The sequence below is a fragment of the Candoia aspera genome, chromosome 9 (genome assembly GCF_035149785.1).
Source record: "Candoia aspera isolate rCanAsp1 chromosome 9, rCanAsp1.hap2, whole genome shotgun sequence".
NCBI lineage: Eukaryota > Metazoa > Chordata > Lepidosauria > Squamata > Boidae > Candoia > Candoia aspera.
Genome location: NC_086161.1, coordinates 8,060,130 through 8,085,519, shown reverse-complemented (window position 1 = coordinate 8,085,519; position 25,390 = coordinate 8,060,130). Strand labels below are relative to the sequence as shown.

Here is a 25,390-nt window from a genome sequence, read left to right as displayed (position 1 = left end):
CATAATGACATTATCAAATAATCTTATGAAAGTACAAGAAAAATCCTACTTTCAAAAAGTGAATGTTAGTGATTCTAAGATTGTGCCCCCCAAAAAAATTGGAGGGAAGGAGAAATATTAATCATGCACTCACCCCTAATATTAGAATGGATCTACAGGCATATCATGCACACATATTTCTGAAGATGTCTTTCCTCCAGTGCTGGCATTCATACTGCTTAACTAAGCTTCCAAAATGGTGAGTGATATGTGGCCACAAAGAGAAGCATGGATTACATTGGCCATTTTGAATCCACAATGCTAGTAGAAGGGAGTGAATGGCAGCATGGGCATGCTATTGTAGAATGACATCCTCGTCTAGCAGGAGGGCATATGCAGAACTATTGGTAAAGATTTCATGGTCAATTGCAGGCTAAGCCAGCTAACAAACCATTGCCGCTCCAAAGCTCTTGTAATAATATTTGAAGAGACATTGCATAAGCCTACACATAATCCCAATAAAAGTTCATGGAATAGGTTTGTGGAGCCTATGAGCCCTGATTTGCCTTTGCATTCAACTAAACCAAGAATTGAATTATTGTTGCCAATATCAAAGATGGAACCTTGTATGTCTGCCCTCCCCAAAGAGTGTATCTGTTTTGTTCACTGCAGGATGCACATTATTGTGGTTCATGGGGATTACCTTTGCATCTGAAGAATAACAGCATCTTAAATAATGTCTCTAGAATACAACCCACAACGACACTGGCTGAAAGTGCAGGTGAGTTTCAGCTCACTGGGAGGGACAATTTAGAACATGAATCTCCCTTAGTTACCAAGTATTGACCTGTAGACTTTTTTTTTCCAAAATGTCATATGATTTATGAAAAATTCTTATTTTTCCCCACTGAGGTAGATGTCAATTTGGAGGAAAACAAAGCAAAAAAGAGAAAGAGTGGGTGGTAATTAATGCCTTCTAATCTTTCAAACAGGTATATGAAGTAGGGCCTCTTCAAGTCAATTAGTGCCCATTTGCCTTAAATACTACTTCCTTGCTTGGACATGCCAAGCCTAGTTTGAGTTAGGTTAGTAATTAGACTAAGTTACAGATGCTTCTTAGATCACATGTCAGCCCTCAGTTCACTTCAGCACTCTTGCAGCAGACAGGCAGTAGTTGCTGCTGGGGGCTGTGATGAATTGCATTTCTCTAAGGCAATTGGTTTGCCTAGGTAGTCAACACACAAGGCACTTCGTGTCCGCACTCCCTCTCCACATGTTTGGGAACAGGGGGACCATGGTCCCATCTGCCAGATTGGGCAAGGAAGATCACTACAAGGCTTGATGTCCTCGGGCTTGAGGGCCTTGTCACAGGTTGATGAAAACTGCCCTTCCACATCCAAACATTCTACTGTTCGTCTTTGCCAACCTGAACTACAGGATTTGGAGCACTCAGACCAGTCTCCCAGAACCCATTGTGAGGTCAGCAAGGGTTTGATGATGTTGGCCAAGCTTTTTTCCTTGATCTTCTGCTTGCTGAATTGGATGTCCTTGGGGATAAAAAAGGTATATTTCACCTTTGGAGAGGGAAATACTTTGGGGATGAGCATCTCACTGGAAACAGTCAACACCTGAACGACAATGGATTCAGGGAGTCGCTGGTAACTTTGGACGCGTTCCAGGGTGGTAAGGGAGCCACTGTACCTCAGGACAGTCCCCTTTACAAAAATGTCTTGTTCCATAGCTGAAACAGTGAAGTTTCCATTCAGTAGGTATTTGCCATCTAGTGTCCGCAGAGCTAAATAATTTCCATCATGCCTCACTCCTCGTCGGCTGTGTTGTTTGATGTCCATGTTGGTTGCCCCTGCGGGAATTGTGACAATGTCGTTATACCCAAACCTACAGAGATGAGAGAAATGGGTGTTAACTTCAGCTAAGCAATAGCGTGAACAAAGACCTGCTGCAGAACAATATATATTGTTCCATGTCCAGAAGCATCTAGTTCCTGTATTTCCTCTTGGATGGCACAAGAGGCTGAAATGCTTTATAGTGTAACTAACCTTGGGAACTCTAAAGACTCTAGCCATGTGCAAGAATTAAGGAACTGTGGTAGGAAATGCCCTATGCTCGCACTACACCATTAAATACCAGAGTTCTCAACAGGGTGACATAAAACCATTCTTATTCATCATATTCTGCTGTGTTGTCAGAGTGCACAACATTGCTTGGACTGAGGGTGGCACTTTGCCTTTGAGTGGAATGCTAGGGGCTGCTGTCCCAAAAGAAATCAGGCCAGGACACTCAAATGGTGGGTCCGAGATAAAATGAAAAATGGGCTTCAGTTACAGTTAAACGTAGTTTCATTAAATATGGTTACTGTGATTAATCCTAGTTGTTTGTTTTCCACCTTTTTCCACATCAGCACTGAAAATTCAATAGCAGTTTGGAGAAGGTCACGCTCTGCTGTAGGAAGGACTTCAGGATTCTAATCCCAATGGTCGCTGAAAGATTTTTTGTGTGCTCAAACTGGATCCACAGTTGTGCACTGTATATTCTTGCACCAACCTTAGCAAAACTTTTGTGCTTCTCTTACTTGGATTTGTTGAGAGAGCCAGATATTTTTCTGCAAGTTGAGCAGTTGCCACCACAAACTCCACACTTGTCTAGTTTCTTGGGAGACCCAATAATATGATCACAACCAGCTTTAATGCACTGTCCATGTACACAGACAGACAGTGTATCAGGTGCACATATCGTCCCGTCAATCACCTGATATAAAAAGAAAGGAAGAGTAAAATGAAGACTGATTGTCAATCTACCTACTATCACTCTTTAGTGTATTTCTGGGGGCTAGAAAGACATTCAATTAACAAATTATTCTGGTCAATTCTTACCTTACTATTTCTTTATGCTTCCATTTCTACATCAGTTTATGGATATTTTCATTTGCATTTCAGACACATTCATTGTTTGTGTTACCACTATTCCTTATCTGCATGCTTTTGGAAAGTGTGTTTTAATATTGTATCAACAATATGACATTATATGAATTTGATACATGATATATACATTTGTACATTTTGCGCTACAAAATTCTCAGACGTGTGGATTCTCAAACAGGTGTGGATTCTGATACATTCAGATTCTTCTGTAAGTTTGCTAAGTGTGTGCAAATGCAGCAGATTCATACAATAATTCTGATGGATAAGATTTTTCATCCATGCCTCAAGACATATATAGATTTTTCCCAATTTTATAGGAAACACTGTTTTTCCCCCAGCTAGGAGAACATGGTTGTATCCATGCCCAGACTAGCTGGAGGGAAATTTAGAAAACTTTTAGTGTCCAACAGCTTTTGAAATCAGTAAAAATGGTGGATGCATAAACAGAGCTCTTACTTTGGTCTCAAACATTTTGAATTCATTCCCCCTTTTAGCTCGGCAGATCAGCTTGCAACGATCTCGAGGAGACACTCCAGCATACATGGGGACCCATTCTAGCAAATTTCCATTCAAGTCGGTGAAGTTGTATCTATCGTATTTTTCACACTGTTGCTCTCGAAAGCTTTTGTCTACAATGAAAAGAAAAGGAGTCCATGTGAAAGTGGCTATATGGAGAACATGGAATCTTGTTTTCCATGTTTCCGTTTCAGGCTGGTGATTTGCAGAACTTCTGATTTCTTTTCTTGGACCTGAAAGTACTGCAGGCACCCAAGTAACAGCCTGCAAGTTGTGGTTGGTTTACTATAACTTCGCTTCCACCCTATATAGTTGCATCTACCTGGGAATGCATCTATTTGATGTTACAGCTCCAGTGCAACTAATTCTACTGCGTAGATGTGCAGCATGTCCTTGACTCATGCCCCACACCCAGCATACCATAGTGCTCCCAATCCTGCTTTTCCACATGATCCATTGTCCCTGCTCAGCTACCTGATGCAGCTCCATCCCATGACTAGAAAAGCAGATGCCTGGATATGTGCTTTACTGTGGCTTAAGCATACATGGATTCCCTTTTGTCTTTTCCCCAGCTCTGAGAAAAACAAGGAAGCTGAGCAGATGTGGGCTTCCATGGTGTCCACAGCTGTTTTAGTCATGTTCATAGAAAACCTTTAAGGATAAAGACGAGCTATGAAGCTAACAGCCAGTTTCTTTTCTCAGGAAACATTAAGGATTGCAGTTTTTGTGGAGGGAGGGGTGGTATTAGGAGCTGAAAAGGGCCCTCTCCGAATGCTCTCTCAACAACAGTTCCCAGAATTCACTAGGAAATGGGGGAGCCACAGCAGTTGAAGTTGCATAAAACCGTTCCATGTTTATGGTATGCAGCAAGAATCTGAAACCTTTTCAGGCCAGAGCGCACAAGTGTCTTCTCACAAAATGGTAATCATGGTAATGATAGCCATACACCACACGGCAAACCAAGCTCAGGGCTACACCTCCCCCTCCCTCAACCCTTTTATTTTCTAAGAATGCTCCTGGGTTATGGTAGGGCAAAGAGGCTTTGTTGGAAACACTGGCTATGCTTAAGGCTGGTGACTCGCTTTGCAACAGAACCAGCTTCCCATCCATGTTTCAGATTATTTTAGTTTAAAACACTACAGCGACGTAGGACAGAGGGCTTGCTGGGTGAAAAGGAAAAGGTTGATGGATATATCGCCACCCTGGGTGCCAAACTGAGGGTACAGGAGTTCAGACTGCTCTAGCAGATCTCCAGTTACCAGGTTATTTATTCCTTTCTGTCCAAGCCCATCTTATTAAACATCTCTAACACTTCCTGCTGGAAGCAAATGTTGCTATAAAAGAGGAGATTACCATTTGGGGAACATTCCTCAGTGTTGCAAGACTCATATTGGACTCTTTGTCCCTCACAGTATTTGCCTCCATTTTTAGGCACTGGGTTGTCACAGTCTCTGTAAGAGAAATGCACCCCTCCACCACACGTCCTGGAACATGGCCCCCATGAGCTCCAGGGACCCCAGTTTCCATCCACCGCAGGCTGCAAGACACAAATGGTTGGATTATGGCTTATTTTAGAGGTCGCTGAGAGACTACCCTTCTCTCCCAGGAAAATACTAAAGCAACTGACCCCATCTACCCTCTGGTGAAGGAGCAGTAAGAATGCTCTGCTTTGCTGTAGCTACCGTAGCAGTTGCCTTAGCACTACAAGCAGAGAAAGAAGGACACATCTCTGATATCTGCAAGGAGACCAAAGGTCTCCAAGAGATTCTATTCCCTGCTTTGATGAAGATCTTTGTAGCAACTGGAAGACCATTCTGATCCTCATCTATCAGTCAGAGAGTAATAGGTGTAGTTTTCCTCTGTCCTCCCCATTTTTGTGTTGTGTCCCTTACTGCATAGGACTTTGAGATAGCAGAACAAGTTTTGTACATCTTCTCTTTGCTGGTCCTTCATATCTGATTGTAGTCCATTACAGATGCTTTTATTAAACTTGGTCCCAACCAAATCCACCACCATTGCTCTTCATGTGCTATTTCTACCTTATTAGGGATAGGTGGCCTATATCCCACTGTAAGATTACCTTGGGCATCACTGTATGTTGTGCCACACAGTGGCTATCCAGACACATTTTCCCTGGCCCACAGGGTGTCCCATCAGCCCAGGGCAAGCTGCCATTTTTGGTGTGGCACAGCTGCTCTCCAGTTTCCAACTTGCACCAGAGCTGGGAGCAAATGACTTCCTGTGTGGCATTTGGGCAGTGTTGGAACTCTTTGCCAAATATTTGCTGACACTGCTGGTCTAGATTATACAATGGTATTTGGCCTGGAAGGTCAGTTGGGAGGGCCATAGGTTGGGCTGGTTCATCAAGCAGACAGTTACCTGGTAAAAGAGAAAAAGTAGAAAGACTGTCTCAAAAAATGTATTAGCACTACAGCCAGCTTTCCATGAGGCCCTTAAAGATGTCCATAAATCAGAAACTGGTCGTAGCTATTGTTTTACTTTTATAGTCTGCCCAGAGTCACCCTTGTGCGATAAGCAACCATTTCTATAAACAAACAAACACATCCATCCATCTCAAGGAGCTTCCAGTCTGATGTAAACTATTGTAATATTCTCAGGCTAGCAAATCTATAAAAGAGACCCAACCCTTTTTCATTTTTAAGAGTTTATGTATTAAGTTTGTAAACGTTCTGCCACTCTGAACCCTTGTTTGTGTATCCATGTACACAAATGCTGCAGCTCTGTTTCGAGAAGTAAGCTGCACTGAACTTAGAATGTGTAAAAATAGACTTGTATGAAATTTTGCAGCATAGAAAATAATATTATAAGACAGTTGGCATCAATTCGCATTAGATACAGTGAAATCTGTAAAGTGTTCTTTAAAATGAAGGTAATGAACAACGGATTTTTGATCAGTGCTATTTCTCCAAAAACATAGTTAATATATTGGAGGCTTAAAGCTACAGCATGTGTTCCTTTGCTCATATAAAACTGACTTACAAAAATATAGTCCAGATTTGCATGCTTCAGATTTGATTCCAGAAAGGCGCTTTGAAGCATGAACATGATCCCATTTGCAAGGTTTGAAGCTTATCTGACAAAGATTGTGAAACAAGCCATAGCTTAGCAGGATTATTTATTTTTTTAAAATGTATTTATTATTAAATTTATACACCGTCCATCTCACTATAAAAGTGACTCTGGGCAGCTTACAAACAAAAATGATAAAACCATTATAAAAATAGAAAGTACAAAAAATAGAAGATAAAAGAGGGGAACTCAAAGGCAGAGAGAGCGTCTTAAGCCACCAACCACCCCAGGGCTGCCCATCATTCTTGGACCCCCAGGCTACTGTAGTTGGCAGAGCCAGGTCTTCACGCTCTTCCGGAAGGCCAGAAGAGTGGGGGCCAGCTTCAGCTTGGGGGCAAGATGTTCCACAGGGCGGGGGCAATGGCAGAAAAGGCTCTCCTCCTTGACCCTGCCAGTCGAAATTCTTTAGCCGACTGGGTCCGCAGCATGCCCTTCCTGCCGGACTGGGTGGGATGGGTCGATGTGATTGGGATGAGATACGTACCATGCCCTCCATCCAGGAATTCTGTGATATACATGGCACTGCAGGGGGACCAAGGCAGAGTCTTGTTTAAATGAATAAACAGTGGAGCCATCATGTGATGTTTTCCTAATGTCCCAAAAAGCCGCTCACAGCTCTTGGAGTCATCATGGGGCATGCTGAGCACGTGCCCTAAAAAGGCAGAGAAATGTGTGGTTTCTGATGCATGATTCAAATACAACAATGCTCAATGTCTAAACTAGTTCTTCCAAGCAGGAATGGGTACCAGAAACGTGCACTCACATCCTTCTGGCAGCAAAATGCCATTATAATGAAAACTAAGAGTTTTATATTTAGGCTGACCATATGTACTCTTTTGAATGGGACAGCCCTGTTTTTTTAACATTTCCTGACCGTCCCGTCGTTTTAATATAAATGTCAATTTTGTCCTGTTTTTAAAAAAACTTTGGAGCCATTATTGGGAAAAGCGGGAAAAAATTGAAATTGAAATTGAAAAGGAGGCTGACTTTGGCAGTAGTTCTCAATCTGGCAGGAAACCTAGAGTGGGAATCGCAGGAACAGCTGATCGGCTGTGAGCAAGAGGAAGACTCACTGCCACCAATCAGTGCAGTGGAAGATGGTCGAAAAGTGTGCCCAGCAGAAAAGAAGCCATTTGGCTCTCAGGCCAAAATGGTGGGAAGAAAATAAAATAAAAGGGTGCACCAGAGAGGAACAGGTTGTCGGGGACAACCGTTCACTAGACTCCTCTGTTCCTGTTCTTCTGACCCAGCTCGCCGCCACCTTCAGCCCTCCTGCGCTTCTCCAGCCTGCTGCCGCCTCCGTTCCTGTCCTCCCGTCCCAGCTCGCCACCGCCCTCAGCCCTCCTGCAACCTCTCCGCCCAACGCCACCCCTGCCCCAGCCTCTCCCGACCCAACCACTGCTGCACCTCCCCCTCCTGCACCTTCCCAGCATGGACCAGCAAATGGATCTTAAACACTTTTTAAAAACTTTTTTTATCGTCTTACTTTTTCATGAATATGGAATATCATATGATATTATCTAAGTTTAACCCCGTCCCGTTTTGCCATCCCAATGTCCCGTTTTTGTCTCAAGGAAATATGGTCAGCCTATTTATATTTATACTGGTTTTGAAAGCAAGATGCAGCTGCTTTTCCAGAAAATTGTAAATCATGATGTTGGAGCTACAACCCATATATTCTTTTTGGAAAGATAGCTTATAACCGTAACTATGCAGCTCCATTTGATTTTTTTAATATATGTATTGACACCCAGAGACCAAGCTTGATTTTATTTTTTAATGGTGGTCCCAGGTTCATTTTTTGGAACCTTTTATCTTGGAAGGTTATTTAATCTATCATCCTTTCTTTACGGGCCAATCTTGAGAATGCAACCAATGACATAGAGGGACAACTTTTCTACAAGGCAGATGTTGATGCTGATACAAGGATGGACTACCCATCGACGTAGGCATGGCAGCTACCTAGTTCATGGGCCAAGGTGTAAGCTGCCTGGAGACCTTCATCTTCTATCACAGAACAGCTTTTGTTTGGGTCACACATGGTGCCAGTCTCAGCCACGCCAAGGGTCCTGCAGGTTTGATGTCCACAGAAATCCTGTGATTGAGAAAGGTGAGATGGAAACTACATGAACACTGAGTTTTATAGGAATGGTTTTCTGTTCTTTCACCAGACCAGTTCCTCCTCAAGATGCCTCTCATTAGGATGTGAGGGCGATCTGGCTGCGACATCTGTCACAGGGTCGATTCAGCTGATCTGGCTGGCTAGGCAGGTGTCCCCTTCCTCCCTCACTGCTCCATGTGCGTCCCTCCCGAAGCTGCACGCTTGGTGGAAGAGAATGACCATCCCAGATAGAAGGAGTGTACCAATCTTTGGTCAAGGGTATATGATAGCTGTGCTCCGCTGCTAGAACCTCCAAACAAGCTCATTAGGATTTGATAATTCTAGAACCACCCTAGAACAACGAATCTGGGATATAGGTCTCCAAACAAATTTAAGTAAGGTGCTACACCCCAATATCTGTCATTTTCTTCCCGAAGGGTTCATTCCAGCTTCTTATCTATCATCTATCACAATTTTGAAATTTCGTAAAGCTTTCACTTTAGCCAGGCTGGATGCACTGCCCTCAGCAGTCCTTTTTGGACATTTTAAGCACCTTCAGTATGTCCATGTGGTGACGGCTCAGTAGAAACCCTAAGCCATATGTTGTTATGTTGTTCCCTATGTAAGGATTCTAGACAGATCCTTATATACCCAATATTGAAGGAATTTCCAGGCAGGGAGGGTGACTTCTATCTAATGTTACTTCTTTCAGACAAGAACGCAAAATATCCTCCCAGGTTGCCCAGTTTTGTGCTACCATCTGCACAATACGCTGCACCATCACTTAGATTTTGAATTTCTTAACATAGTATTTTATTTCAATTCATTTTAGTATTTTCACTCTTAATTAATTTTGGATTGTAGTATATTAATTGCTTTTGTATGTATGTGTATGTATGTGTGTGTGTATGTGTGTGTGTGTGTGTGTGTATAAATGTAAGATGGTTACTATTGTATAGTTTTATTGTGTCTGGCCTTAGGGCTGTAATAAACGTGATGATGAACAGACCAGCCTACATGCCTCTATATACCTGTCTCGTCAGTAGGATTGCAGTGTCGTAGTGTTCTGGGTGACGGTCACTTGGAGGGTTGAAGAATTGTTGCCAGCTACAGAAGTTCCGCAGCATCAGGCCTCCATTGTCAGACACCTCTGGCCCATCCTTTTCATTTTCCACCACCAATACCTTCACCACCACCAGGTTGATAGAATTCTTCAGGCTGGGGTGTTTGTAGATTTGAGCAGCCACAGACATTAAGGTGAGGATGTGGTTCTGAAAAACCCAGCAGAGGCAAGGAGTAAACCAAGTGTTGTTTCCAACAAATACTACTGTAATGTTACGTTATTTCCTTCAAGAACTTTTACACCAGAATGGCTTTTGTACTGTATGTGAGGTATTGCAGTGCTTAGAAATCACGGGACACACAATACAGTAGAGTATCTGTTCTGTGTGGCAAACATCTCATAATCGTGGAAAAAGTAGGAGGCGATAAAAGCCACACTTTTTTGTTGCTGGTTCTGGTGGCCTCAGAACTTGTTTTCAGTCCAATTTGCTGTGAACACAGATAAGTTTAAGTTGTTCTTTCTTCTTAAGAGAACAAATCTATCCTTTTATAAGCACCAATACTGCAAACAGTGCAAACAAAACAGAGGTGGAACATCTATCTCTCATTGTCTTCTTGGCCATTTCCCGGTTCTCTGGTTAATTTCATAATGCAATCCTCATGGAATTGCATTTGATTCATGTTATAATCCCTAAATCAGTTTCACTCTGCTGAGAGAAAACTCCCTAGCTTCGTTTCCCAGGCTATAGAAGTAGTGCGACCCCCTTGCCCCAACATCCCACAAGCAAAGCTGTTTGTATTGTGGTTTGGAAACACATTATATAGCCCCAAGCTCAAGCGGAACTGAATGAGAGAACAATCGTAAAAACAATAAAAACAAACAATGTTTAACTGAAATACTTTGGCCACATAATGAGAAGACAGGACACCCTGGAGAAGGTGCTGATGCTGGGGAGAGTGGAGGGCAAAAGGAAGAGGGGCCGACCAAGGGCAAGGTGGATGGATGATATTCTAGAGGTGACGGACTCGTCCCTGGGGGAGCTGGGGGTGTTGACGACCGACAGGAAGCTCTGGCGTGGGCTGGCCCATGAAGTCACAAAGAGTCGGAAGCGACTGAACGAATAAACAACGTTAGGAAATTGGGCTCATGTGCTCCGTGAGTGAAGCAAATGTCATACCAATGGGCTATAATGCTCATGTCGACCTGTCCGTATTTTGTTTTGTTTTAATAACTCTTTTGCAGTCCCTTAGAATATAAAATGCATTATGACACGCAATCCTGTTTCCAAAGTGTTTGTGTTCAGTTTCACCTCCGTTCTTGCCACAGATGGGCAATTTAAAATTTTAAATCAGGTACACATACTGTTAAAGAAATTGGCCCTCTTATCAGCAAATGGGATTAACCCATGCTAATTCCAGCCACTGCAGATTTTATATTTGCACTGCAGAGCACCTAATAGTCCTTGGCTGGAATGAGTAAATCCTGGATACTGTCAGCCTCCGTAGAACAGATCTCCCAAATCAAATCAGCAACAGACTTCGGACAGCTCATTTTTAAGAATCACAGCAAAGCATCTTATAGAAAAGACTATAAAAAGCACTGCATCGAGTGCAATGTGTGGGAGGCACATGGCATGATGTATTTGTGAATGGAACACAGTTCTGTCCTGGACATTTGCTTGAATTCTCAAGGGTTTACACCCCGTTTGGGGGAAGAAGATGGAAGTGAGATGACTTCATATGTCAGACACTTCAGCTATGTATAAGGCTGATGTTAACATCTTATCAGTGACTCAGAATTCCAGCTTGTTTTGGCACTGGCTCACGGAACCATGTTCATGAGACAAAAATGCAATCGGTTACACAACAGATAAAAGTATTGAGAAACAGCAAACAACCACTGTATTCTCAGGCACAGTTTGCTTTGTGATTTTTGTGCCTCTTGACACTTCATCATCATTTTTTAATTAAGCTGCATGGTTGAGATTTAAGGGCAGCTATAAAAACCATCTCCTCTGCTACTTGGTTCAACCCTTACCCTATGCCTATCAAAGCCCATCCAGCAGAGTATGACTAACCAAGCAATTTAATTGTTCTCCTTGCTCTAGAATGGCCAGTACTCTCTGTCAGATAAAAATGGGTTGTTACTATATATATGCCAAAAATAAATGCATTGCTGTGCTGAGCCCCATACAAGAAGTGCATATTCTGGTCAGGTGATAAGCAGACAGTCTTGTGGTCTGAGAAGTGAAAAAGACTATTTATTTATTTATCAAATTTTTATCACCACCCATCTCCCCCCTGAGATGCACTTCCCTCATTGACAACTACCCAAACTGAAGGAAAGCAGCAATAGAAGGAACTTTATACCAGTCTGCAGCAGCTGATTGGTTCTTGGACATCACCTGACTGGCCAGAAGGATTATGGGCTGAGAATAGTTGTCCTCTTCTGTGGCCAGTCGCCAAAGGGATGCACAATGGACCTGAAGACTGAGCCATAGGCTGCTGGAGAATTCAAAGATGTCTTCACTAAGTGAGGCTTTGATTCAAATCTAGCTTGTAAAAGGCCTGCTTGTAATGTTATCAGAATGTAACATTGCACTCTAATAATTCTTGGTTGATGGCACCAAGAACCCAAACCACATGGAATCTTCTAACAAGAGCTTGAGAGAAGATTGAGAAAGAGAGAGAGAGTATGCATGTCTGGTGTATGTTTGGGGGAAATAGAAAAATAAATCCAAACCAGATGGGTCTTGGTGCTTCACACCAACAGCTAAATTGGTGTCTTTACCCAAAGAATGACTCTTTTGGGACTGATTTTGAGAACACTTGTGGCTCTCATTAAAACGATGAGCATGATCAATCATAAAATGCCCAATTATCAGATGGAAAACTCATAAAGCTACTTCCCATCACATGTTTCAGCTTGCCCAGAATGCTTTTATTATCACCAACTCACCATGGTGTTTTTTCTACCTTCCCATCATTTTCTGTGAATGCCTGTGAAGTTTATGTGGAAGCTTCCTGGAAAATAAAGCTGATTCTAGAGGTTGACACTTTCCATCACATTAGATTTCTGTTAATTTTATTATTAATGAAAAGTATTTCAGGAAAAAAATTAAGTGAGGTAAGGCAGTGAGTCTGCTAGGCACTATGGGAAGTGTCCAGAGTATATGCAGTCACTACCCAATATACATCTGACTTGCATAGTTTGATTGTCAAACAGCAGCAAGCTAGCTTCCCAAACACTGTCCTTGTATGACTCACCCATGGTTAACACCATTTTCTAGGCTTGCACAATACACTGAGCCATAAACTAACCATGGGTTCATGCAATATAGTTTGCTGAAATGTGACTGGCCAGGTTGTGGTTTAGCCACTATATGAAGAAATCCTGAGATAAAGGACTGAAAGACTTCTTCAAAGAAAGGGTAAGTGTCTCCACAGGTCAACAGAGTGGCAATTTTACCTCCTTTTCTCTTTGACCAAGCCGAGTCACAAAGCTGACCTTCTTTTCTCACTGAAAAGGAAGTTGATCTCTCTCTTTTTCCCCCACTTTCTGATCTTCTCCGACTGGAAATGCTCTAACTTTTCACCCCTTCCTGATGCTACAAATAAAATGGAAGAAGATTGAAAGGAGACCTGGAAAGAAACAAACCTCTTCTTAAAGAAGGTTGAGAACCCAGCCTTGTTTAGTGTCCCATCTGGTGTCTGCTTATTCCCTTTTTCCTGCTCTTTTGCCAGGCAAACAAAAAACTTAATCTGACCTCACAATGAGAAAACCTGGTTTACTCTGGACTAAACAATGCTACTTGGGTAAAGAAGCCCATTTGACTAGCATTGGCATGAAAATCCTTGGTGGATGTCTTTGCAATCACTACTGGTTTTAATTAGAGGTGCAGGTCTGGAATCTGTACCTTCTGTCCCAAGAATTTGATTTAGCACTGAGCTGCGATATCTTCCCAGCTTCCTTCAATTACCCCTGTGCTCATTCAGATTGCAGCCCATCACTGACAGCACTTTGAAAAGGACCACAATGTAAAGCCATACAGTGTAGCTTTCTTGGAACATGCCCCCCATTGTGTGCATTATCTTCTTTGACTTTGTCTTGCAATCAAGTTAAAAATAGTCCCATTGGTAGATGTCAGTTGTAATAACAGCAATGAAAATGTTCTACTGACTCAGCTCTACCTGAATGTTGAGATTCTGCACAAATTGTAATTTCCTGACTATACTCATATCCTTGGCATCTGGTTGGACCATGCTGTAAACAGAGTGGGAGTAATCCACTTGGCACTTCTGCACAACAAACATAGAACTTGCTCGATGACAGGTCCCTGAAATATTCCATATAAATATGCATGTGGTTTGAACTCAGTGATAGGGCACATATTTTGCATGCATAAAGTGAGAGAGGCAATTGGAGGCATCTCCAGTGAATAGGCAAGTAGTAGAGCTGGGAAAGACCTGTACCAGGTATATGCATACTTGCAAGAAGAGCTGCTCAGCCACACTGGTTACACAGATGTACAATCTTCCCAGCAGCATCGTATCTTCAACATTCACACAGAGGCTGCTTTTTTGTAACATCAAATAAGCAAGCCAATTGCTCCTCTAGGGTAGTTTTTAAAGTTTTAAAACTCAAAACTCATTGGATTTTTTTAAGGAAGAACACAAAACAATGAAGTTCTAGAAATACTTGCAAGTTATTTGCGATTTTTTTAAAAAATCCATTCAATCATGTCCAATTCCCAGAGACTACCTTGGCAAGTCCCTGCAGTTTTCTGGGCATGTTTTTCAGAAGTGGTTTGCCATTGTCTCCTTCCAAGGGCTGAGAGAAAGTGACTGGCCCAAGGTCACCCAGCTGGCTTTGTGACAAAGGTGACATTAGAACTCACGGTGTTCGGTTTCTAGCTTGATGCCTTAACCACTACACCAAACTGGCTCTCACTTGTGAATGTGAGGTGAAAGGTAAAAGGTCTCCTGTGCAAACACTGAGTCACGTCTGACCCTTTGGAGAGACACCGCTTTTGCAACGTTTTCTTGGCAGATTATAGAGTGGGGTGGTTTGCCATTGCCTTCCCCAGTCGTCACCTTCCCCAGCAAGCCGGGTGCTCATTTTACCAACCTCAGAATAGGAAAATATAAGTTATATTATTTTATATGTACAATATAAGGTGCAGGAGACTGCAGATAGGAAATCTGAATCTAATACTGATTTTCTATTTGCAGCTATTTTCTCTTCCATGTTTTACACTTCCCTTCCCCCAGTGGCTTGGGAGTTTATCTGATTAGATGTCTGTTGAATTCAGATGCTCAGGGGCAGAACGTAAGTGATCTTTGCTGATCAGAAAAAGCCAGTATTTGTTTCTATATGTTTGATGCAGCCTAAGAAACAGGTGCCTGAAAACACATGAATTAACTAGCAGGTATGGACAGCCTAAGGGATGCGGTGGCGCTGCGGGTTAAACCGCTGAGCTGCTGGGCTTGCCGATCGGAAGGTCGGCGGTTCAAATCCACGTGATGGGGTGAGCTCCCGTTGCTAGTCCCAGCTCCTGCCAACCTAGCAGTTTGAAACATGCAAATGTGAGTAGATTAATAGGTACTGCTTCGGCGGGCAGGTAACGGCGTTCTGTGTAGTCATGCTGGCCACATGACCATGGAAGTGTCTACGGACAAACGCCGGCTCTTCGGCTTTGAAACGGAGATGAACACCGCCCCCTAGAGTCAGACACGACTGAACTTAATGTCAAGGGAAACCTTTACCTTTACTATGGACATCCTGGAGCCCTAGATTTCTAAGCAGCCATTGGAATAATTTCATACAGACTTCAGCTTAATTCCAAAAGCCCACTGCAAGATGTCAGTTCAGATGTTTGCTCACAGCTTTCTTCTCACTGACACCTGCTGCTTGGGAGACAGAGAGAATGGGGTGCAATCCTCACTCATTGCTTGCCCATTTCTTGCTCAGTAGATGGCCCCAAGAGATAAGCCCTGGGCAGATTTCTATAGGAATCATCTCCACAAAGTCAGAATGAAGTGAAGCTGTAAATTTTTTCAGTGTACACTTCAAAATTGCAACATATGTCACACAACAATGGAAAAATACTGAAATACCCCACAGAGGAATGGATTCTGAAGTTGATAGAATTTGCAGAAATGGCAAAATTGACCTCTTTGGTCAGGGACAAGACAAGTACTTTTATTAAAGACTGGAAACCTCTTCTGGACTTGTTGCTGAAAATGGAAAAAAATGATTTGGTGATTTATGGATTTGCTGATTAAACAGAGTTGAATATGAGAAGAAGTGAATTATGATGGAGGAGTAACTTCAATGAGGGAGGAGACAGATTAAGTTTGTAACTGCTGTAAAGATCAGAAGTCACTTCTTTATATATCTTTTCTTTTTTTCTATTTGTATTTCTTAATCCCTTTTCTTAATTTCTCACCTCAAACTTTTCTCTTTCTTTTTTTCAATCTTACTTTATATTATTTCATGTTTAACTTTTATCTCTGTTAAAGTTTCTAATAAAAATTAGAAAGAAAATAAAAGTGCAACACATGTCAAGAAGAACATATTTTCAACAGCTGCACCAGCTAGGCATATTAAGATATCCTGTATCCTAATACTGTATATAAATGTGGTATATTTGAAAAAGCACTACTGGCTCATTGTAAGAGCACAACGAAGATGTTTTGAGCAAACAGCTGGACATGTGAAGCAAGCCACAGGAAGTAGTGGAATCTCTGAGGATGGCTTGTGGCAGATATGTTGCCTAGTCAGCTGGAGCCTGGGGACAAGCCAGACCACAGTTGATCACCCCAAGCAGATTAGAACAGCAGCTCTGGAACAGTCTTTGCCTTGCTGCTAATAATATTCAGTCACCTGTCCTGGGGAAGGGTAGTGGTGGAACACAGCCTGGACTGTTTACTGATAGATAGATCTCTCAAAGTTCAGGTAGATCCTGCAAGGTCTTGGTTCCCACCTCAAATGTAGCACCGCCTCCAGCAGTCTGAAGAACAAGCCAGAAATTTCCTTGTGCACAGCATCTCCAGTTTTCTCTTTGCCTTAAAAAAAACCCCCTCTTCCCCACTGATTCTTCTAGGGTTCTTTTTCTTCTCCCTGTTTCATCTTTATCCTTTCATCATTTTCTGTCTGGTATTGTCCCCACTGACTTTGTCCTTTGTTCTCCTTGAGGGCTGAAGATTCAGTGGGCATATTATCTACACAACAGGCTTAAATTGTTTGAGAATCATTTCCTTTCCCCAAAGAACTTTAAGAATTGAAGCCTTGGTGGGGGAGGAAGTTTCTCCAATAGAGACTTCCAAAATTTTATTCGTTGGGGGAAAGCTGTATAGATGGTACAAAACTGCTATTGTGTATAGTTCAGTTATGAAGTTCATACTAAGATCTTAAAGTTAATCAGTGAGTCCAGACCAGTGTTTCTCAACCTGGGCAACTTTAAGATGTGTGGACTTTAATTCCCAGAATTGGGAATTGGGGAATTCTGGGAGTTGAAGTCCACACATCTTAAAGTTGCCGAGGCTGAGAAACGCTGGTCTAGACTAAGCCAGAACAGGTAGGAGGGAGATAGGCAAGAGACCACCTACATATCTTCTGAGCTCTGCACAGGAATGGTGGGATACATGAATAACAATTAAAAACACTATGTGCCCTTACCTCATCCCTCTTCCTCCACTGTGGCAATATACAGTATATCTGGCTCACACATGCTATACATGATGCTCTTGCCATCCTGTTATGCTGGTGCTATTTCTGTCTCTGTGTTCAGGTATTTTTCAGGCCCCATTGGCTGACTTCACATTATATTTGCTATAGATTTGGTCTGATGATCTAGTTGGGAAAATTTCCCACAAGAATGTTTGATGTAGCCATCCTATTAACCTCTTATTAGGGGAAAAGGGGTAATGGTGGGTAGGGGAAGGAAAGGAAAGGAAAGGAAAGGAAAGGAAAAAGAAGATTTGTTTTGTCTTTGAGTCAGAGTGGCTCCTGGAAGCTACACAGATAAATCCATGTGGTTTTCTAGGCAGCATTTTTGGAAGTGGTTTGCATTAACTTCTCCCTAGGGCTGAGACGGAGTGAGTAGCCCAAGATCACCCACCGGCTTTTGTGCCTAAGGCAGAACTCAAGTGCTCTGTTCCCAGTCCAGCACCTTAGTCACTAGACCAAACTGGTTCTCAAAAATGGATATTCTGTATTATACAAACAATCTTCATAGAATATCTGAAATTTTCTGTGCTGAAGACATGATAGGGCAAACAACTTAATGCTACACTGGCCTGCTTTTCTCTGGTGCTTGGAAGTTTCTCCCAAGTTTTCTTTTAATGGTTGGCCTTCAGAATAACAATGCTAATTTCTGAAGTGTGTTTTTCATACCAGAATGCTTCATAACCAATAGTTGCTCTGCTAGTAGGCACCACAAAGGCAGATGGTGGCAGCTGTTTAACATTAGGCAGACCATAGAAAAGGAAGCGAAAAAGAATCCTGCCTTGGGTGGCCATGTGTCCTATTTTCCAGAGGAGAGTCCTCTGCTTTGAAGGATTGTCCAATCTCAGACAATCTGCAGATCAAAGAGAATAATCAGAACCAAGAATGTTGAGACTTTGAAGCTTCCTGTTGCATTTTAGTACCTGGACAGCAATTTTAAGAGAATGTGCATAGCTCACCTGGTAATCTTTTCCATTAGGGGGAGATGTGGGTTTGTTGCAACAGACTGATGGTAATTCCCTACAGACTACTTTGAGTATCATAATTCTTTATATATTTCAATTAGCGTGCCTCAATTAGTATATCCAAATTTGAATATCCTCTTCTGTCTCTTTAGGGTGATGTGTTTTCTTTCTGGCGAGGCAGCTTCAATTTTTGACTGACAGGAGAGAGAAGCAAGCTCTGGAAGAAGTCAGTCTGTAAAAATTATGCTCATTAATGTATAGATTAATTATTAGCAGCTGGTTGCTCCCAGGAATGCAGAATAGGGTTCCTATAAACGCAGTTTTGCAAGATATATGAATACTAATCACAGAATCCTATGTATGCCTACTCACAATTAAGTTCAGTGAGCTGTTGTATTAGGAAGTTGCGGAGGAACTTCCACACAACAGTCACAGATTTATTTACAAAATTATTCCGAAAGATAATTTGCCGAACATTTCTTTTTGACATCCATAAGTCCTGTGACTAGTTCTGTATGGTAAATCGGCAGCTAGTATGTTCTCAGTAGTTATGGTGGTGGGAAAAGTTATGGTAGACTGTTACTCATGGAAAAGGAATCTTGTGGATACATTTTGATGTCAAAAATGTTTGTGGAAGGACAAAACAGAGTCAGTTGCTTTCTTCCACAGCTTCTAATTCTCCTTACATCATCTTCTTTGTGAGTGATGGAACCATTTTATGGCTCTCTTCTGTTACAATGGTTGAAAAATATTTAGCAAACAATGTCCCTCTTGGCCTTTTTAATGTTTAGTAATCAAAATGGGACTATGAGATAGTACAAAGTCATAAATAAACACAGGTCCTTCTGATGCAATGTTTCTGTCACTTGCATATATTTTTAGTCATTGGAGATTGGCAAAAATGCATTTTCTCTCTACAGAATCCACTAGTACATTTGTGAATGAAAAATCTATGAATGCTCATTCAGCTTATCTTCTATAATTATTAGGAACAATGGTTACTCTGGGAAATTGGACAAGCATAGAAAAGGCTGGACTGATGTAGGAATAAATAAATTTGATCAAGAATGTTCCTTTTTCTCAAGTGATGATCATAATGCTACTTTGTGGGGAAACTGTACACTTAAGAGATAGGATGGCATAATTGTAAGAATGACCCAATCCAGGATTCAAATCTCTCTCAGCTAATGCTAACCCTGGATTTTTAAAAATCATGCCTGTAGAGCAAGATATACTTGCACTGAGATACATTTGTCTAGTTTCATGCAACATGCTAAGACAAAAACAAAGCACCCAGCTTAAGGCTGAAATAATGTGTGAACTCAGCCATAACAGGGTATTGTGTGAACCCAGGCACCATACTTTGAAATTACAATTCATGATTTATTGAGTTATGAACCAATGTGGCCCACTATGCCTTAGTCAACAAACCATGACTTAGTGCCACGTGTCAATCCCTGCCACTGGAGTAGTGTAACATATGAAGCAGGCCACTTTCTCACATCTCTCTTGGATGAAGTAAAGAGTGGGGGAAGAGTAGAGGAAGAGGACAGTGTGCCTTGACCCTCTTGGAAGAAAGGAAGTGAAGAAAAAGAGATAGTGTGGTATAGCGCTGAAGGTGTTGAACTGGGGTCAGAGAAACTCAGGTTAGTGTTCCTCCAAGCATGGATGCTTACAGGGGATTCAGGCCAGCGTCGCTATCTCAGTCCAAGAACCTGTTTGCTAGAACGGTTAAGGGGACTGAGAACAGGCCCGCAACTAGGTTCTGTGTCACCCTGGGCAAACATGGATTCCGTGCCCATTTTGGTGCCCCCCTGTGCTCATTTTGGTGTGGCAACTGGGGCACATGCCCACTTGCCCCCCCCAACCCCCAGTTGCAGCCCTGACTGAGAAAAGCTAGGTTCTAGTCCAACCTCATCCAAAAAAACTTACTGGGTGACTTTAGGTCACTATTTTTCCAACCTACTTCACAGGATTGTTGTTCTGGGGGAAAATAGGAAGGGGGAGTCCAAAATATAGCAGCTTGAGCACCTGAACAGAAGGTGGAATATAAATCTAACCAATAAGAATAAATAAACGTGATAAAGAAATCAATACCATACTTTAAAGCAAACGTTCGTCTCTGTGTTATTGTAGACACTGTAGGAGAGCTGTGTTAGTGTATGTAGCAAAAATCAGAGGGAGCCGAGTAGCCCCTTTTCTGACAAACCACTGTTATTAAAAGGCATCGTGAGCTGAAAATTGGTACGTCGGAAAAGAGGCTACTGGGCTTTCTCTGATTTTTCTGTCCCAAATGAATCTTACATTTCCCTCTGCAGCTAAAACCTAATGGGGCAAGAATATTTGATTTAAATGTTTGGTGTTGTGAGTAAAGGGTTGGCTGTGGAGTTGTGAGGTCCTGGGTCCTGTTCTCCACCTGAGTGTGCAAACTCAGTGGGTGAACTTGGTGCCTGTCATTCGTTCTGTCTGCCCAACCCATCTCATAAGGTCGTTGTTGCAAGGATAGAATGAGGGGAGACCCTTTTGTGTCATATGTGGGACCCTTTCTGAAACAGGACAGGAATGGTTCTAGAATTCTCTTATAAGAAAGTGCATGTATCAGGTGAAACAGCTACTTTCTGCATTAGTGCGTTTTCATGGCAGTGAAAGGATCCCCTGCTGAATTTCTGGCTGTAGTTGGGACACCTGTTAGATGGTGGCCAGAGAAAAGATGTGGCAGGCCACTGAGAGTTTACAACCAAGCCTTAGCTATTATAATGTATTTAGCAAACTGTTTTTTTTTTAAATAATTAAGGAAGCCATGGGTTTTGCTGTTCAGGCTCATTTTACCCAAGGGCCAGCTTAAGATGCATGGAAATAAAGGAAAGAGAGATCTTTTGGCAGAAGAGTGTAGCTCTAATGCTATGTTAACCTCTCAGTCTAGACCAGTGTTTCTCAACCTCAGCAACTTTAAGATGTATGGACTTCAGCTCCCAGAATTCCCCAGCCAGCATGCTGGTTAGGGCGTTCTGGGAGCTGAAGTCCAGACAACTTATTGAGGTTGAGAAACACTGGTCTAGAAGATAGAGCTTCACAGGTTTGGGAAGGAAATTTTAAAAATTGGCTTATATTTTCAGAGTAGCTTGGTCCTGCTACTCTGGGGCGCAGGGGCATGACATCAACTAAGAGGAAGCTAAGCAAATCTGGGTTTAATAAGCAATGGGCTTCACATATTGAACCAAATAATGGTTTACTTGGCCATAGTTTGTTGAACAAGCGAACATTTGGTGGTGGCTCAAAACAAACATAATAAAAGCAGGATGGCAATTGGCAGTGGGGACAGACATCTTGTTTTGTGCTAATTCAAGGATGGGTGAGGGGGGAAATAGTGAGTTGATCTTAGTACAGCAATTCTCATGTGAATACTACATAACAGGCCAAGTTTCATTGTCTTTGTGTAACAAATGTTCATACTTAAAATGCTGTTTCACCCATTATATGATTTGTGCATGCATTCTGTATGTGCTTAGTTTTGGGATCATATGTTGATCATCCCAGATCATGCACAGATCTGTTTCTCTAAAGAAGATGCATGTCCTAAGATGGTAGTCAAGTGGAAGAGCAGAGTTACAACAAAACACTTGAACACACCAAACACTGTTTGCATTGCTAAACTGAAAGGCACTGCATATTTCTGCTGGTCTTTTTATTTAGCTTTTGCCAGTTAATCATGTCTACCTCCCCCCACTCAAAATTATTTCCATCCTAAAACCTTTCAACTGGAGTTAAGCCAAGCAAATACATTTCACAAATGCATTGAGGAGACTTTGCACTAAACTGTTCCTCTCTTTCTTCTAATACGATGTCCTTAACAGATTCATTTATCCACTGAAACATAGCAATCACAGCATTCATGGGACATAGATTCCTGGCTGAACACTTTCCAATTAGAGCTAGTAAAATTGCATTCCCTTTTCTTGGAGCCTGGCATGAAATTACTCGGGTTCTTTCTTCAGGGAGCTGTAAAAAGGTGGAGAATTTCTCCTCTCTCTCTCTCTCTCTCTCTCTCTCTCTCTCTCTCTCTCACACACACACACACACACACACACAGCAAAACATACTCTCCAGGGCTTGAAAGTTAACAGACAGTTGGGTGGCTAGACTGTCTTGCTTTCCAGACAAGCTAAGCAATGTTCCCATTGTGCCAAGAATTGAGCAGGAGAAGGCTAAACTTCTGTCAAATATGATAGATCTTGCAGTCATTCAGAAAGATCAGATATGACACATTCATGCCTATCATGTTAAATTGTTTTATATTTATCTTGTCAACAGTTTGGTACAAAGCACAGTTACTACTTTGAGGTCCATGAGCATAGGAAATCCAAAGTATTCAACATTGTATTTTACAGGAGAGTACTATATTAAGGTGCGATCATACAGACTCCAGAAATATAAAAAGCCTCTTGCTTTTAAAGGAAAGGAAAGGAATTAAAAGGTAGATTTTTAAAAAAAAGTTTAGAGAAAACACAGAAAGGAGAGTCCCATCTTGCTCCTACAGAACATGCTAACTTTCAACTTCTATTAGACAGTTGCCGCAGGGACAATGAGCAGGAGGCCAAATCAGAACATCTATGGAGATTGACTAAAATGCAGATCTCTTTCCTCTGCCAACCTGCTGAGACAGTAGCCAATTTCCAAAGCCAGGTTGGAACTCAGTGTTACTGGAGACCTAGGATTGCTGCCAAAAAAATAACATCTAGGTGTTAAGCTCTCTCTTGTAACATGTAGGAGCATATGTGACTTTATCCACAATGTCTCTTGGCCTCATCCGTGGATGTCAATCAGAGGAAGGGGAATGCAGGATGCAATGACATCATGCTGTGAAGAACATGTGGCTAGGTTTTACAGCACATGGGGGGCTTCATTCTGTGGCTACTCCAAGTCTTGGTTAATACATAATTCTGCTCTTCTATAAAAGGCAAGCTTAAAGACATGATATTTGTCCTGCAATGAACCTGTCCATACCTTTGCTCTGGTCCTCTTGTCCCTTTCTCTTTTGTACTACTACATAGTAATTTTGCATTTGGAGAATCACAGGCACTCTTTCATTCGTTGTTAAAACTGCTCTGTAATGTGAATCAAACTTATCATGACCCCCCTAGTGTAGAAGGGAGACTGAAGACAAAAAAGAGGACTCTGCATACAGAGCTGCCTTGTGAATTAAAGACCAATTTGATTTCAACTGGACATTCCAGGATCTGGAGTCCTTACAACTGCTATAACACGCTGCTGCACTTCATCAAGTATGCTACATCATGCAACAAGAATGCCCTGCTTATTGGTCTAAACAGTTTGCATGCACTGTCTGAGATGCATCAGTTTTGAGCCTTGAAAGATAAGGAGTAGAAGAGCATCTTACCGTCAGATCATGCCCATAGAACTGGACCATGGAGGTATCAGCCACCAGCAAAGTCTCCACATAACGAGCCTGGGAGGTGAACCGCTTAGCTCTGTTGATGGTGGTGCTGTTCAGTTCCAGGTAGGCTTCCCCTCCTAGTCTGTCCTTGGCAGCTTCTTTTGACCAGCTTCTCTTCCGGAGTTGATGAACCTGCATCAGAGGATCCTCCTTTCCATGATTTTGGGGCTGGATGATATACTTGTCTCCATCCACAAAGAAGGAGCCATGGATGCCCTGGCACAAGCTGACAGCCACTAGAGAGTCTGGCTGTGAGTTAACAGTCCCTGAGTAGAAGCATCTTCTGAGCCTCACATCCTCCTCATCTTTCTCAGCAAAGAACCCAACAGGTTCCTTTCTGCCAACATGCTGAATCTTCAGCCAAGGAGCTAAGAAGCTGGCATCAGGTTCCAACTGCAGCAGGAGCACTTTCCCAAAGGCCATGATAGAGAAGGAAACCTGCCTTTCACTGCCCAGAGGCAGAGCCTTCCAGACTGGCACCACGTCCTGGATGTCACTATTCTGGAGAGATAATGCCCAGGCATTTTGAAGCAGCAATAAGGGGAACACAGAAAAGAGAGCTGCCAACCAGCTAGCGAAGGATTGCTGCTGAAAAGGAAGTGGCATAGATGCTAGGAGCTGGAGAAGGAGCAGAAGACAAGTTGAGAGAGAGATGGAGATTTGCTGGAGAGGCAAATGCCCAGCTGGGTTGGAGTAGGGTGCAAATCTGCAAAACCTAATCTTAGGAGGAAGACTTGGAATCAAAGGGAGAGACAGAACAAGGAAGAGGTTGGAGAGGAAAAAAACAAAAACAAAGATGGGCTCAGCTAAGTTAGCAGCCAAGTTGCCCAAGGCGCAAAGGCAGCAGGGGTGAAAAATCCTCTTTTTGCCCCAACTGTGATTGTGGGGTGTCTCCAGCAACTCAGCTTCCTCAGGGCCTCTTGGACTTTCACAAACCAGCTGTCACAAGATCAGACCAGAAGCAGCAGCTCCACCAAGGCAAGTTGTCCAGTTGGGAGAAGCCCACGGAGCCAGCTGAAAGAGGCTTGGGGGATTCTAATTTCAATCTCTCTCTCTCCCTCTCTCTCTCTCTGGGTTTACCTCCCCTCCCTCTTCTCCTTCCTTGGGAGCGGTCTTGCTCGCCCTGAGCAGCTCCTTCCAGAGCAAGCTGCAAAGAGCTGGGTATTTATACTTTCTTTCCTCTGCTTTGACATAAGAGGTTTATTTTTGATCTTGCTCACTATTCTGCATTCTCCTCCCCAGGGAGCAGAGAGCAGGAGGAGGAGAATTGGGGTGGGGGGGAGGAAAAGGGAAAAAAGAGGGGGGTGGTGGAGATTTGGGATGGAACTTGAGGCCAATCAGGATTCGGGAGGATCCGCCTCCCCAGATGAAGTGTCAGCTCAAACATTTCCCTCCCTCTCTCTCCCCCCCAACCAACTCCTTTATTCTCTCTTTGTTAACTCTTTCAGAACTCCCGATCAATCTGGCAGCCAGCAAAACACACTAATTTATTTGTTTGGAATTCCACATCGGAAGATGTTCCTGCCAACTTTCCTCTCTTTTGCATGGATTCCA

General features: G+C 42.5%; 1 protein-coding gene across 1 annotated transcript; it reads right to left on the bottom strand.

The window, feature by feature from the left end:
• Nucleotides 1–937: 937 nt before the first annotated feature.
• On the bottom strand, nt 938–25,068 carry ADAMTS8 (ADAM metallopeptidase with thrombospondin type 1 motif 8). The gene is made up of 9 exons (XM_063311166.1): nt 23,780–25,068; nt 9,657–9,896; nt 8,487–8,619; nt 7,009–7,176; nt 5,515–5,813; nt 4,788–4,971; nt 3,375–3,547; nt 2,570–2,745; nt 938–1,875 (listed from the first exon to the last, which is right to left on the bottom strand). Exons 1-9 carry the CDS (start codon nt 24,440–24,442, stop codon nt 1,125–1,127), a joined length of 2,787 nt encoding a protein of 928 aa, XP_063167236.1. The 5' UTR covers nt 24,443–25,068; the 3' UTR covers nt 938–1,124.
• Nucleotides 25,069–25,390: the final 322 nt, after the last annotated feature.

Excerpts from the sequence above, each read along its gene's own strand:
- ADAMTS8 (XM_063311166.1), bottom strand. The coding sequence starts at position 24,442 with ATGCCACTTCCTTTTCAGCAGCAATCCTTCGCTAGCTGGTTGGCAGCT. Across the intron at positions 9,897-23,779 it reads TCTATGGGCATGATCTGACG|AACCACATCCTCACCTTAAT; the intron begins GTAAGATGCTCT and ends TGGGTTTTTCAG. Across the intron at positions 8,620-9,656 it reads CAATCCTACTGACGAGACAG|GATTTCTGTGGACATCAAAC; the intron begins GTATATAGAGGC and ends TCTCAATCACAG.